The sequence below is a fragment of the Pholcus phalangioides genome, unplaced genomic scaffold, assembly GCF_987345545.1.
Source record: "Pholcus phalangioides strain wild (caught in Gottingen) unplaced genomic scaffold, Ppha-v1.0 ptg000020l_1, whole genome shotgun sequence".
Lineage (NCBI taxonomy): Eukaryota > Metazoa > Arthropoda > Arachnida > Araneae > Pholcidae > Pholcus > Pholcus phalangioides.
The window spans coordinates 6730752-6743693 of NW_028301613.1; the positions used below are offsets into that span (position 1 = coordinate 6730752).

Here is a 12942-nt window from a genome sequence, read left to right on the forward strand (position 1 = left end):
TTATTATGTATAACGGTTTATCACTTTTTCGATTCTTTTAGTAATTGAAAAAATCCTGGGCAGCACCAGGTACTATATCTAGTTGTCTTTATTATTGAAAAAATAGAACTCCTGTCCATGTGGAGGAAGCCCAAAAGAACTTGGAATTAACTCGATCTAAAGCAGTGGTTCTTAAACTTTTGTCACCCGGGGCTTCTTTTGCCCAATTCATGATTCATCTGTGGATCCCCAGAATAGTTTACTAGATATTTTCACTTATCAAGGAACGACTCCAAAGCATAAATAGGTATACAAATTAATATCTCCAGCTCACTGCGACATACATACTTTGAGAAACACTGGTCTAAAGCAAGGGTTTTCGATCTTTCAGACATTGCTGGCCTCAATGCGGGATCATCATACTGCAAGTCATACTGAATACATTTCGATTCATACGATGGCATCTGTGGTTAAATGGCCTAGCCCAACAGTGCTCAGGGCACAAACAGGGAGCATGTAATTGTTGGAGAATTTGATATATTGTGCGATGTTATTTTTTCACTAAAATATGAATTTTCATTAATTCTGAAATTATTTTCCCTTTGAATATGGATGTTCGATTCTGAAAAATTATTTTTTCTTCAAATATGAATTTTCATATATCCTAATTGCTCCCATTAAAAATCATACAACCCCTTTCTCTGGATCATGGACCACATAATGCAGGTTAGTCCTTAAAAGTTTTCTTCTTGCAGCTTTGTCCAATTAGCTGTAACCCAGTCATGCACACAGTTCTGGGTCAAAAATCATTGTACAATGATAGACCAAGACTTTCTCTCCATTATCTAGAGAGAAAGTGTCATAATGACTATATCTGCAGAGGAATGTAGCTAAAAGTAGGTGCAGTAAAGAGCCAGTGAAGCTCTTACTGTCCTTAGCTTGGGGAGAAGGGGGTTCCCTCCTGTTCTATTTTTTTATGTCATTCCCCCATTGTAAAACAATTCATCTGTTTGTCTCATAGTGGAGAAAATGTTATATTTTTTTAAAACAAAATCTGTCTGTTTATGCATTACAGGCTGTGATGAAAGCAGATGAATTGGAAAATCCAGAAGCAGGCACATTGATTAGTGGTATGTTTCTGCTATTAACCACTTTTTGTTGTTATTCAATACTTGTGGAGTTGTTTCATTGGTGTCACTCGGTGGCTGCTGTGTCATTAATGCAACTATTTTCAGTTCAATAGTAGAATGAAACATATTCAATTGAAATCTGTTTTAAATTGTTGGCCACTAATCTTGCATGGAAAGACATTTTGGAAAAAAAACAGTGTGGAATTAGCTATAAACTGTAGGTCCCAGCATAATAAGCCCTCTCTAACTTAAATTGAATGTGAAAATGATCTCATTATCTGCTTATTTAATGCAGAAATTTCCCCCTGAAAGCTGTACAAACAGATTCATTTAAACGACATAATCTTTCAATAGCTTTTCTTTTCAGCCGTTGTTGTGGATGTACAATGTGTAGAGCGTAATTTGGTCTTGAGCATAAAGCCTGAGCTTCATCATCTTGATCTGGTGCATACAGATGCGAGTTTGGTAAGTGAAACATCATTAAAATTGATTTTTTTTTTAAGCATCTGTTGAATTGTTAATGTGTTTAGCATTCAATGTTATGCGAGCAGAACTTAATGGGTTTTCAGTTGAAAATTAGTTTTAATAAGAGTGTCGTCAAAATAATGTAAATAACCTTTTATAATTTAAGTGATATTTTTAATGTTATTTCAAATCAGTTGGAGAACGATGGACTGTTAAACCACACATGCATCTCGTCCATATTCCTCTATGAAGCGTCTAATGAATTGGTATATGTTGGAATGTATGTGTACATGTTGTTCTTGTTATGTGTAGTGCTGCTATCTGCTATAAATTTTTCTAACTATGAGTGAAGTGCAATGATTGAAGAAAAGGATGAACTGAAAGATGCATGAATGCATCAAGGTTAAGGTAATCACGGCATGCTGTATATCGTGGATGTGGAGGGGTGGGTGTTGCTTTTAATTCCCCCCCCCCCCCCGCTCTATTTATTTCCATAATATTTATATATTCTACTTTAATATAGGCGACACTCGATTTTGTGAACTACACTTTACGAGTACTGATTTTCTGGTCCCAACTGATATACTATTTTTTTAAACGTCTTTCCTATTTCTAAACTTTTGATTCTGCATAGTAATTTTTCACATCTCTACGAGTCGAGTTCGTCGAGCTTTGACTGCAATAATACTTAATCAACTCATTAAATACTATTCTCCCCTTCCTCTCTCACATTGTGTTACTCTATCAATTTTCACCGCTTAAAGTCATTTAAAATGTTCATTATAGCAAATGGAGCATTGAGCATCTTTGGAACTTTTCAAAGCAATATTTTGAATCTTAAAACCTGGTGTTGGTGGTAGTATGACATATCTTCAGTTCCTCTATTAGAACTCTTAATAGTGCATTTACCCCTTAAGGATCAGGATCGAGACATGGAAGAAATTCACTCAAGCTCTTCATTTCCTTATCATTGCAAAGCTTCAATGTAACCTGAAAAACGAAAGTTGTTTTTTCCATCCCTGTTCACCTCAGCACTTTTTTCCCTTTTATTGTCTTTCTGTGTGAATATTTATTCTTCCTGTGTAACAGATTTTTTTCGTAAAAAATTATGAAAGAAAAATCTACCACACTTATCTTTTTCTTTCCCTTTCTAATATGCAAACATGGAAACCAGTTTTTGAGATTCATAGCTGATACTCCAAATTCATTGCCAAAAGCCTGTACGTAGAAGGGTTAAGCATTATAAAAAATAAATGTTGCAAAAAATCACCTGATGAATGAGCTGTAATATTGTAGTTCTTTTTCTCTCTACATGTAAATTCCGGTTGCTTCAAATTAAGTGAAATAACTGATATTCGAAAGTGTTGATTTTACTAGCTAATTTTGATTCCTTAATTTTTTTGTTTAAAATAAAATCATTAAAATATGCCGCATTTGCATGAAAGTCACTAGCTCTAAAATTATGTTCTTTATGTCTATATTGCTAGAGAAAAAGTAATTCAAATGATATTTTTTCTTTCAGGGTACTATTGATTACAAGGATCTCCCTACTCACTACCAGTAATCATATTTTCCCCTTACTTTCATTAATCACATGATTTTGTTATAACTGAAGTTCCCCCCATTATAATTTGTTTCTTTTTCTGTTCTTAGGTTGGATCAAGAGGAACCCAAGAAACCTCTTTATGAATTCATCGAGAAACATACAGATTTAAGTACAGAAGACTGTAATAAGATTCTGGAGTACCTGGGGATTCATCCAAAACGGCTGTACTTCACTCAGTCTGAGTAAGCAACAAGAGTAGCTCAACAATTTTCTTTATTTTTCAAAAAAAAATTTCAAGGAATTTATTCCTTATTTTTTGTGAGAAAAGCATTCTGAAGTAAGAGTAGGGCCTCTTAGGTCAAGGCCACATCAGATGCTATGTTTCGGTCTTGAATTTGAGGAATTAATGCAGAAAGGTATTCTGTGGGTTACTTTTCTGCTCTAATGTAGAGACTCGAATATCTGAATTTTTTTCCTTCAAAGTAATGATTGTGGGTCTTTTTTTTTGGGGGGGGGGGTCCTGCTTGTTACCTAGGGTCAAGGCAGGCATGTAACTAGGCTCGGGCAACCAAGAAATTTCCTGAGGCTCCACATAATATTGTACACTTATTTTGCATAATAACCCTTTCAATGGGGCTCCCAAGAAAAAGTCTCCCAGGGCCCAGAGAGAAAGAGAGCACGCTATGGCCCTGGGTCAAGGTTGTGAAACTGTAAATCATCTTTGAAGTTCATGGAGGCTACAGATATAATGCCTGTACAAGAACTGACCAGCAAAAATAGTCGTATGGGGACAATTATTTTATGATAAACCTTTGATTCATCTGATTCTTTATATTTTCAAACATCTTACGCATTTTGAAGCACTTCGGTGTGACCTGATACATAAAAAGACAACTTGTTGAAACAATATTGAAACACAGTAATGGTGACTATTGTTGAAAAACAAACAAGGAAAAAAATTTCATGTATGTGAACTTCACAGAGCTTGCTATTTATTTATAATTGCGATATAACGATACTCTGCAGACCAAGATGAAATATTGTTGTAGTGGGATTATTGTTATATCAAGAGGCAAAATTGTCATCAGATTTATGCTATTATCACAAAAATTAGAAACTTCGCTTGGTTTTAATTTATACAAAAATTGCCACGTTTCCAAGACAAGTAATTCAATTGGTCGGTGCATTTCGGCTCTTAAATGGAGAGCCGTCATCAGGACCTCGTGGTCAGAATTCACACGAATCGGACGACCGATTAACTGAGATATTTGAATTTGAAAAACGGGGAAAATTAGGGGAAACAACAGTCTTAAATGTGAGTAAAATGGTTTATCCTAATTTAAAGCTTGACTGTTTTTTCCCCGACTTTCCTCCGCTTTTCGAATATCTCAGTGAATATTGCACTTAGAGTTGTGGAATTTTTCTTGGCCTCAGAAGAGACCAATAACAACTTTTTAATTGAGTTTGTTGAAAAACACAGGGTGTCCATATAAAAAGTTAACACTTTTATTGTAATAACTATGCAACACCTTGTAATATGAATGACATACCTGAGTACTAAACATTATTTAGATACTTTTTCTAATTGGAAACATGCCTCTAGGATCAACAGTTCACCAGTAAATACCTTACGCCCTGTTACCTATGCACCCTGTATATATTAAAACTCTGAAACAAAAGTGTTAATCAGGTGAGTTAATAAGTGAGTTAATCAGGACCAGTGAGTAATATCATTATATAAGTGATTAGCAGAAATACCCGGTGCTGCCTGAGCTTTCTCAATATTCTGGAAGCATAAGAGAAGTGAGAAACCATTATAAAGGACTGTTGTAAACGTGTCTGGAATGCATTGTTTGGGAACCACAATAACTAAAGTAAACATTCCAAAAGTCATTGCTGAGGTCCACGAACCACTGTTGGCTGACAAATTTTTGCCTGTTTCAGGCATTTGCCCAGCTCTGACGAACTTTTGAACTAGCTTATCATTCAAGTTTGGTCCTGTCTAGTACATATACAAAATTAGCCCTTGATCCGTACACATATGATATAGAAAATCGATTTTATAACACTGAGACCTGTACGAAAAGAACACCAAGAAACTGAAATAATATTCTGTTTTAGACAGATTTCTGTTTCATGAAGGTGCACATCAAAGCACTAATCATCAAACAAAGTACCTTTTGATTCCGTTTAAGACAAGTTCCCATCTCATACAGTGTATCTTAGACAGGTTTCACTGCATACAGATTATTGTTATAGAGGGTATCATTATATAGGATTTTCACTATAATAAAAATTATTTCATGCTTAAATGTGCATAATATTTATTTATTCTTATCACGAAATTATAAATTTATTTATTCAGTTGTTTAGAGCTAAAGAATTTGGGGCATGGCGACATCATCCAGAATCGAAGAGAGAAGCTGTCAAATGAATAGTGAGTATATATTCAACCTCCAAATTTGTTCTTTTTACCGAGATTTGAGAGAAGGGATTGTGTAAAACAGCAGGAAAAGATGACTGCAGTAGATTTCTCTTCCATAATTTTTGCGATAAAAAGGGGGGAACAAGAAACAATGGTTGTTGACTTCATTGTGCTTTTCGGTTATCTGTGGTCGTCTTTCTTCCCATTACCCCGGGTAATCGAGATCCTACTGTCAGTGTATGAATTAGAAATCTTTATTATCATGTAGAAAAAGGAGTTTTGGCTTCAGTTTTTTTAATACAACTGCTTACTTTGTAACTTTCTTCTATTATTATTCAGCTTCAAGAAGGGTCTACAGCTTTTGTGTAAGAAGGAAACCTCATTTGCAGCCGAGGCTGATTTCAAAGAGGCTCTCTTTCATAATCCTAAGAATGTGGATGCTTTGTTCAATCTTGGTTCATTGTAAGTCTTATTTTTCTTTGTCTTTTTTTCTATGCATGTGCTGCATGTAACTGTGAGTAATATTTTATAACATGGCAGTGATCGTTGTGTCCTGAATGTTTTTAAAATCACTTCAAATGACTAGGGATTTTTGAGAAATACTTTTCCTTGCATTGTATGAACCTTATTAACATGGAATATTGCTTTGCGCAAAACATTTTCTCAATCAAATTAGACTGTAGTAATAGATAACCACTGTAGCTGCCCTTTACCTATCCCAGGCGTCAAAATTTGTGTTGATGCTGAAATGTTTTATGTGTGATGACTAGATAGGAGTATAAAAACAACACTGTATTTTCTGGAATTCATGTCAGCCTTCCCACTAACATGAAAAGATAAGTGAGGAGAAGGTAGCTGAAGTCAAGAAAGAGTTATCAGATGAGAACAAAAGCAAGGGTTCCTATGATTTCATGTTGATTTCAGTTGCATTTCTATTTCTGTGAGTTCCTGCTTAAAATATGATGTTGATTTTTCTACCAATATCCCTATAACAGCAGATTATTCAGTTAGTCATTATTATTGGTTGCTCCTTCCACGTAGTTAGAAAAATTATATATTCAGCGAATACACATGAACTCATTAAAAGTGTATTCAAATCATTAAACAAGAGATTTAAAAAATTAACAAAAGCTTCTTTACACTTATTTTATGACAAAGCAAAACTTTGTTGCTGTGTTAAGTAATCCAAAAATCATAGGAGTCTCCCCCCCCCCATTTAAAAAGAATAAATTTTTAAAAAATTTATTTATTTTTAAATAAATTTTTTTAGACAATATCATATTTTGTCTCGTACATCAAATATGAAGGTAACCAAGATAGTTTAATTTGCTATTAGCTCAGTGATAATCTCACTAGCCCAAAGTAGAAGCTGTGATTTTGTGTTGCACAATGGGAAAAGCATGGTTAAAAATGAACATTTGTGCATTGCATATAGTTTTGGAATTTTGTTTTCCCCTTCAGGTATAACAGTCAAAGCAAATACAAAGAGGCTCTAGAAAACATCGAGGCAGCTTTGGAATTGAAGCCAGAGAACGAGAATTTTAAAGATCTTCTCATGAAGATTATCAAAAGCTATCTGGAAAGCGAGTGAGTAGGACATGATTTTGCAGTGAATGATCTGATAGTGTAGAATTTGTCTCAGATTTGAAGTCAATGTGGAGATATCAATGAAACTTATCAACATTATTGAGGGGAGCAACAACCAAAAAGTTTTGACGTTGAGAAATTCCAACTGAAATTATAAAAAAAGTTAAGCAAACGCCTTGTGTTAACTATTCTTGCTTATTGGCTGTAAGTCATTGTTTTTTGGCAAAAAACACAAAAGGATTCCCAATTTTGGTTTGGAGTGGTGGGTTTGTGCAATTTCTTCTATGTGCAAACCTCCCAGCAGCTGTAATTATACTGCCATTTGTTTATTGCTGGTTTAGTTATGAGATGGTTTGTCATGAAAGTGATTCCTACGAATGCATTGCAAATTGCTAACGATTACGCAATGAGCTTGCTAATGTTCTTTATGGATACTTGGATAAGAAAGAATTTCTTTAAAATTTGTCCTAAAGAGAATGATCACTCGCATGTTTATCTTGTTTGAAAAACATATATCTGATAGTTGTTATTATTTCATTGTAGCGAATCCAAAGGATATGATGAAAAGCTCCTTTATTCTGTTCGTCTGTATAAACTGCAAGGAGGTTGCAATAAAAAGCAAAGTGTGCTCCAGTTTTATGTAAGTTATCTGCTATTTTTGAGGATTTTATTCAGTTATCAGTGCCATGTGATTAAAATTATATATGATTATTTGATAATGAGATCTTTGTATGTTAATTCTGCTAAAATGGTACTGAATAAAAATGCTGAACATCTGAAGACAGTGTCAACTTCGTCAGTTTCCTATACCCTACATTTAGTCTCCATACACTAGTGATGTTGCTGCCTATGCAGTAAATATTTCAGAAAGACTCCAAAGAATGGCAAGTAAAAAAATATATGTGGATCTGGAACATTTCATCAGGTGACCCTAAATTTGGAATCTTCCTGAAAGATGGAAGGTATTGAATTGGGTCCGTCTAATTCCGGCAGACGTTGAAGAATTGATACAAAGGTTTGGTCACTTCTTTTGGTAAGATTTTTTATAATCAGTCACTGTGGCATCCCTTAAGGTATCCGACTACGTTGAAAACATCATTTTGGAAGAAAATACAGATTTTAATTTTTTTTATAAAAGCCCTATTTGTTGTGATTCCAAAACATGCCTTATTTTGTTTATATGAAGCTTTGAATCAAAGTTACGCCCACTTTAGTGTTGCGTTTTTACATAAAAGTAATGCGCGAATAAAGACTGTAAACGTGTTTTACGAAGAATACTATTTTTGACATTTTACTTGAGTTTGTGACGTGATTTGTAAAAATTGATTCATTGCATCCTTACGAAATTTTAATCTGATATTTTGCTATATATTGTTGAGGTTATGAACCAAAATCTATGGTCTATCACATATATTTTTTGAATTACAGTGTTTTGTAGACAAAATGTATTATGAAATTTCAAAAAAATTCACACGTACTTAAGCATATTTTGGTGTAACTTATGAGCATATAATGAAATCCTTTAAATTTTGGTTCATAACCTGCAACATTACTAGCTAAATGCACTGTGAAAATCACAAAGCATTTCATTAAGACAATTTTTTGCAATCGTGTTTCGAATATCACATGAATTTTGCCTAAAATTTGACATAAAAACCATTTTTTTCATAGAAAATGTCATAGGCAGACCAAAATTTGTCACTGTTTTCACCATTTCGAGACACTTTCTATCAAAAAATATTATTAAAGTTCACTCCAGTACCATTTTAAAGAAAAGTGACAAGAAAGGTAGTCGGATACCTTAAACAAGTTGCACTATGGAAATCTATTAATATCAGTCTTTTCTGTGGACCACAAAATTATTTGAAAACAAATATCAAATCCTGACAAACTGATTTTTGTTCTGTCTATGACACTACTATACTACAAAATATTGGGCAGCTTGTCGCACATTTCCCACTGGTTTTTTGTATCCCACCTGGATACAAAAGACCAGTGATTCTGATTTATGATAGGTCTACCTCAAGATATAGGGAGGTAGATATAGATCAAGATATAGATATAGAGAGGGTATTGCTTTGTCCAGAGTTTTCATTTGTAGTTTTGTCCAGAAGACCAATGGTCCTCTGGTAACATCCCAATGATAACATCGACAAAAAGCCTGTGATCAACTGTTTGATCCCATCAATACAAAAGACCAGTGCATGTCAAAAACTAGTGCATAAATATAAGTTGTTAGTCAGACATGGTAAGATACATTTCTTGAAAATGCTTGCTATTTTTGTTAAAAAACATCAAAAAGGAAAACTTTCAACTATGTCCGCCTAATATCAACTCAGCTTTGATACATGTGCCAAGCTCTTTCTTAATGAACATTGCTTAGAGCTGTCTAATTTCACATTACAAAATTACAACTTTGTATTCATCTATTAAAATGCTCAACGCCATGGAAAACTCTAGCCTTCCTTTTGATACACTCAGGAACTGTAACGTCCTCTCATGCTCCTATTCTTAGCACCAAGGCTGCTTGGTCAGCCTGGGCAAGCTCACATTTTGGTGCTTGTTTTCCTTTAGTTGCAGCCCTGACCAGGGTTATCATTTTTACACAGTTGGCATTATTTAGAGCCAAATTGTTTAGAAAAAAAACGCAAAATTCATCAGCATAATCATCAGTCATTAATCTTGGTATATTTGTTTTACAGCTTGAAGCCACATTAACCTTAATGGCTAATCCGGTATGGTTGGAAGAGTTTGAACTAAAAGAATGGAATGCAAAAGAGCTGATGCGGAACCAAGAGGTAAGTGTGATTAATGACCTTGCTATATCAATTATAAGCATGTTAATAATAGTATGTTAATTGCAATTAATAGTATTTTAATTAAAGCAATTATTACTTATACTTACTAATGGGGTGTGAGTGGCACAATGATGAAATATTCATCTACCAACCACTATGATGACTACGGTCAGGTCTGGAGGTTCGATCCCAAGAATTAGCAAAGAAAAGTTCTTTCCCTATTAGACCTGAAGTGACCACATATACACTCATGTCCATAAATTGAGGATAATGCCAGCTCCGACAAATAAAGGTTCAGAAACAAAACAAACGTTATTTATTCATAAAGCCCATTTATTAAACAAAATATAAAGAACAAAAACGATGGCGTATGTATGATACCATTCATAAAAACTACGATTTTTGCTCCCTGCAGCAATTGTAAAAATATCTCCTTCACAAAAACTTACTATTACATGATTGGTATGATGGTTAATACATTGTATGTCTCCCATGAGATGAAATACAGTCCGTACAACGCCTAGGCATGCTGAGTATCAAATTATCGATCTGATCTTGGGGAAGATCACTCCACTCAGCAAGCAATGCTCTCCGAAGTTCCGGTACACATGTAGCAGGTGGTTGACGGGCTGCAACTCGTCGGCCAAGCATGTCCCACACATGCTCTATCGGATTCAAGTCAGGTGAGAATGCTGGCCATTCCATACGGGTTATATCCTCAGATTCAAGGCATTCGTTTACGATGTTTGCTCGGTGAGGACGGGTGTTGTCATCCATAAACACAAATTCTGCGCCCATGGCACACCTAAACAAACGTACATGTTGTTCCAGAATGATGTCCTGATAAATTTGGGCTTTCATGGTTCCGGTTTGAACATGCAGATCTGTTCTGGAACCCAGTATAATTCTACCCCAAACGAGCAATGCTGCACCACCGTAACAGTGTCGTTCAATGATGTTGTCTTGGTGGTAACGGGTACCTGGCGTTCTCCATATGAAAGTCTGACTTGAATCAGACTGCAAGCTAAACCTGGACTCGTCGGAAAACATCACACAAGCCCACTGTGACGATGTCCACATTGCATGTTCTCAACTCCAGACTAATCGCTGCCGACAGTGAGTTGCCGTGAGCGGAACACATCTGACAGGCCTGCGAGCATATAGACCAATATCTCCCAAACGTCTGTACACGGTTTGCCTTGAAACTGTGGTACCCGTGGCTGCAGATAGCTGACGAGACAGGTCGGATGCTGTGCTCCGTCTGCTTTTTTTGGCAGTTACTGCCAAATACCGGTCTTCATACGGCGTTGTAACTCGGGGGCGACCTGTACTGTAACGTCTACTGACATTTCCGTTATCTTGGAATCATTGCCAAAGCCTAGAGATGACACTTTGGGCAATTCCAAGTTCCTCGGATACTTCCATCTGAGTACGCCCACATTCCAGGCGGCCGATAATTCTACCACGCAAAAAATCATCCACATGCGTCCTCTGTGTCATAACTATTCGCTTATGGCACTGAGCGCCTTACAGAACTCTTGTGAACAATTTTACTTCTTTGCCACCATTCCTTATATACCCCCATCTTACACTCTTCTCATTGTGACGTACTATCGGCATCATCTGGTGGCTTCCTGAAATTTGCATATCATTCTTGCAGATGTGTGTGATAATTCTACAGGTGAAATTTTTACTTTAGATTTGGATTTCCGTGTCATTCTGAATTATCCTTAATTTATGGACATGAGTGTAGATGAAGCCTTCTCAATATCATAGCTGCCAAGTCTACCGAATTTTTCGGGAATCTCCCGAATTTTAGCTTCATCGCTCGACCTCCCGAAAAGTTCTTAAATCTCCCGAATTTTTACGAAAATCACAAAAATCCCTAATTGTTCCTAAAATTTCCCTACTTCATTAAAAAAATCCCCGCTTATGAAAACAATCCCTAAGGAATTTCTTGTGGGGCATGAAGCCTCTTTTTTTTTCCCTTTCAAAATGACGTCACACGTCGTAAATGGGGAAATTCCCTTTTTAAGGAAGTTTTACAAACCCTCTGATGGTAACAAGAAAGTTGTTTGTCTTATCGTGCAGGGGAATGGCTTAGCAGCCAATAGTCCTGGATAATAATCGAAGATTATAGTGACGCGCATATGGTCAAAATTTCTTTTGTTGAAGTTACGTACGTGCGATATAACAAAGCACGAATAATGATAAGCAAAAACATATTTAATCAATTTTAAAGATAATTATTCCGATGAATTTCCTTTCATCAAACGTTCCAGAAGAGGGCCGACTTTTCCTTTTTGTACAAGTTGTGTTACGGACATAAACATCGGTCATGGAAAGACTGCCATCATCATCCATGTGAAATGAAAAAAAAAAACCATCAAGCAAGTGTCACAAAAAGTCAGTGTTGTTCAAAAATTGACGGTGTTTTCCTTCATCTTCCGATGATTTTGGGGTCATTCGCTCAGAATGTTTGTCCACAGCGTTTCTGATTGAACACAATATTTATTTTTACATCATTGAAGTTTTGACCTCCGATTTCACTTGTTTTTTGCGTAGGAATTTTATTCCCAAGGGTTTAACTTCCATGTGTGTAAAATCCCTATTTTAATTTGACTTCAGTAGGGATTTTATTCCCTACGCTTTAACTTTTATGTTTGAAAAATCCCTATTTTATTTGGAAAAATCCCTATTGTATTTATTAGGGAGTGGTTTTAGCATAAAATACGGGTTTGCGCAAAAATCTCCCGAATTTTCATTTTCAAAAGTTGGCAGCTATGCAATATGCACCTCACGGAAAGTCCCCTCAGGCTCAAGATGAGGATGGGAGTATAACGTTGTTTTCTCTAGAGAGAAAAATTTCCTACCCAACTCGATCAGTAGTAATTTGCTGTATGCTGGTGTGCAGTGGAAAGTTACTTACTAATCAGCTTTAACTGATCATGTAATGTTTTAAACTATGACAATTTTTTTTAAATAATATATCGAAGCAGGTCTCAGCCAATC

At 35.6% G+C, this 12942-nt stretch overlaps 1 protein-coding gene across 2 annotated transcripts in view; it reads left to right on the forward strand.

Annotated features, from left to right (window-relative positions):
* Positions 1–12942, forward strand: part of LOC149070877 (tetratricopeptide repeat protein 14-like) — a 36292-nt gene that overhangs the window by 14526 nt on the left and 8824 nt on the right. For both annotated transcript variants that reach the window (XM_089248447.1, XM_089248449.1), the window contains exons 6-14: positions 1055–1109; positions 1477–1574; positions 3097–3134; positions 3228–3362; positions 5486–5557; positions 5885–6007; positions 7007–7132; positions 7676–7772; positions 9835–9930. In XM_089248447.1, the coding sequence (XP_089104573.1) occupies positions 1055–1109; positions 1477–1574; positions 3097–3134; positions 3228–3362; positions 5486–5557; positions 5885–6007; positions 7007–7132; positions 7676–7772; positions 9835–9930 (840 nt within the window). The remainder of the gene's footprint in view (positions 1–1054; positions 1110–1476; positions 1575–3096; positions 3135–3227; positions 3363–5485; positions 5558–5884; positions 6008–7006; positions 7133–7675; positions 7773–9834; positions 9931–12942) is intronic.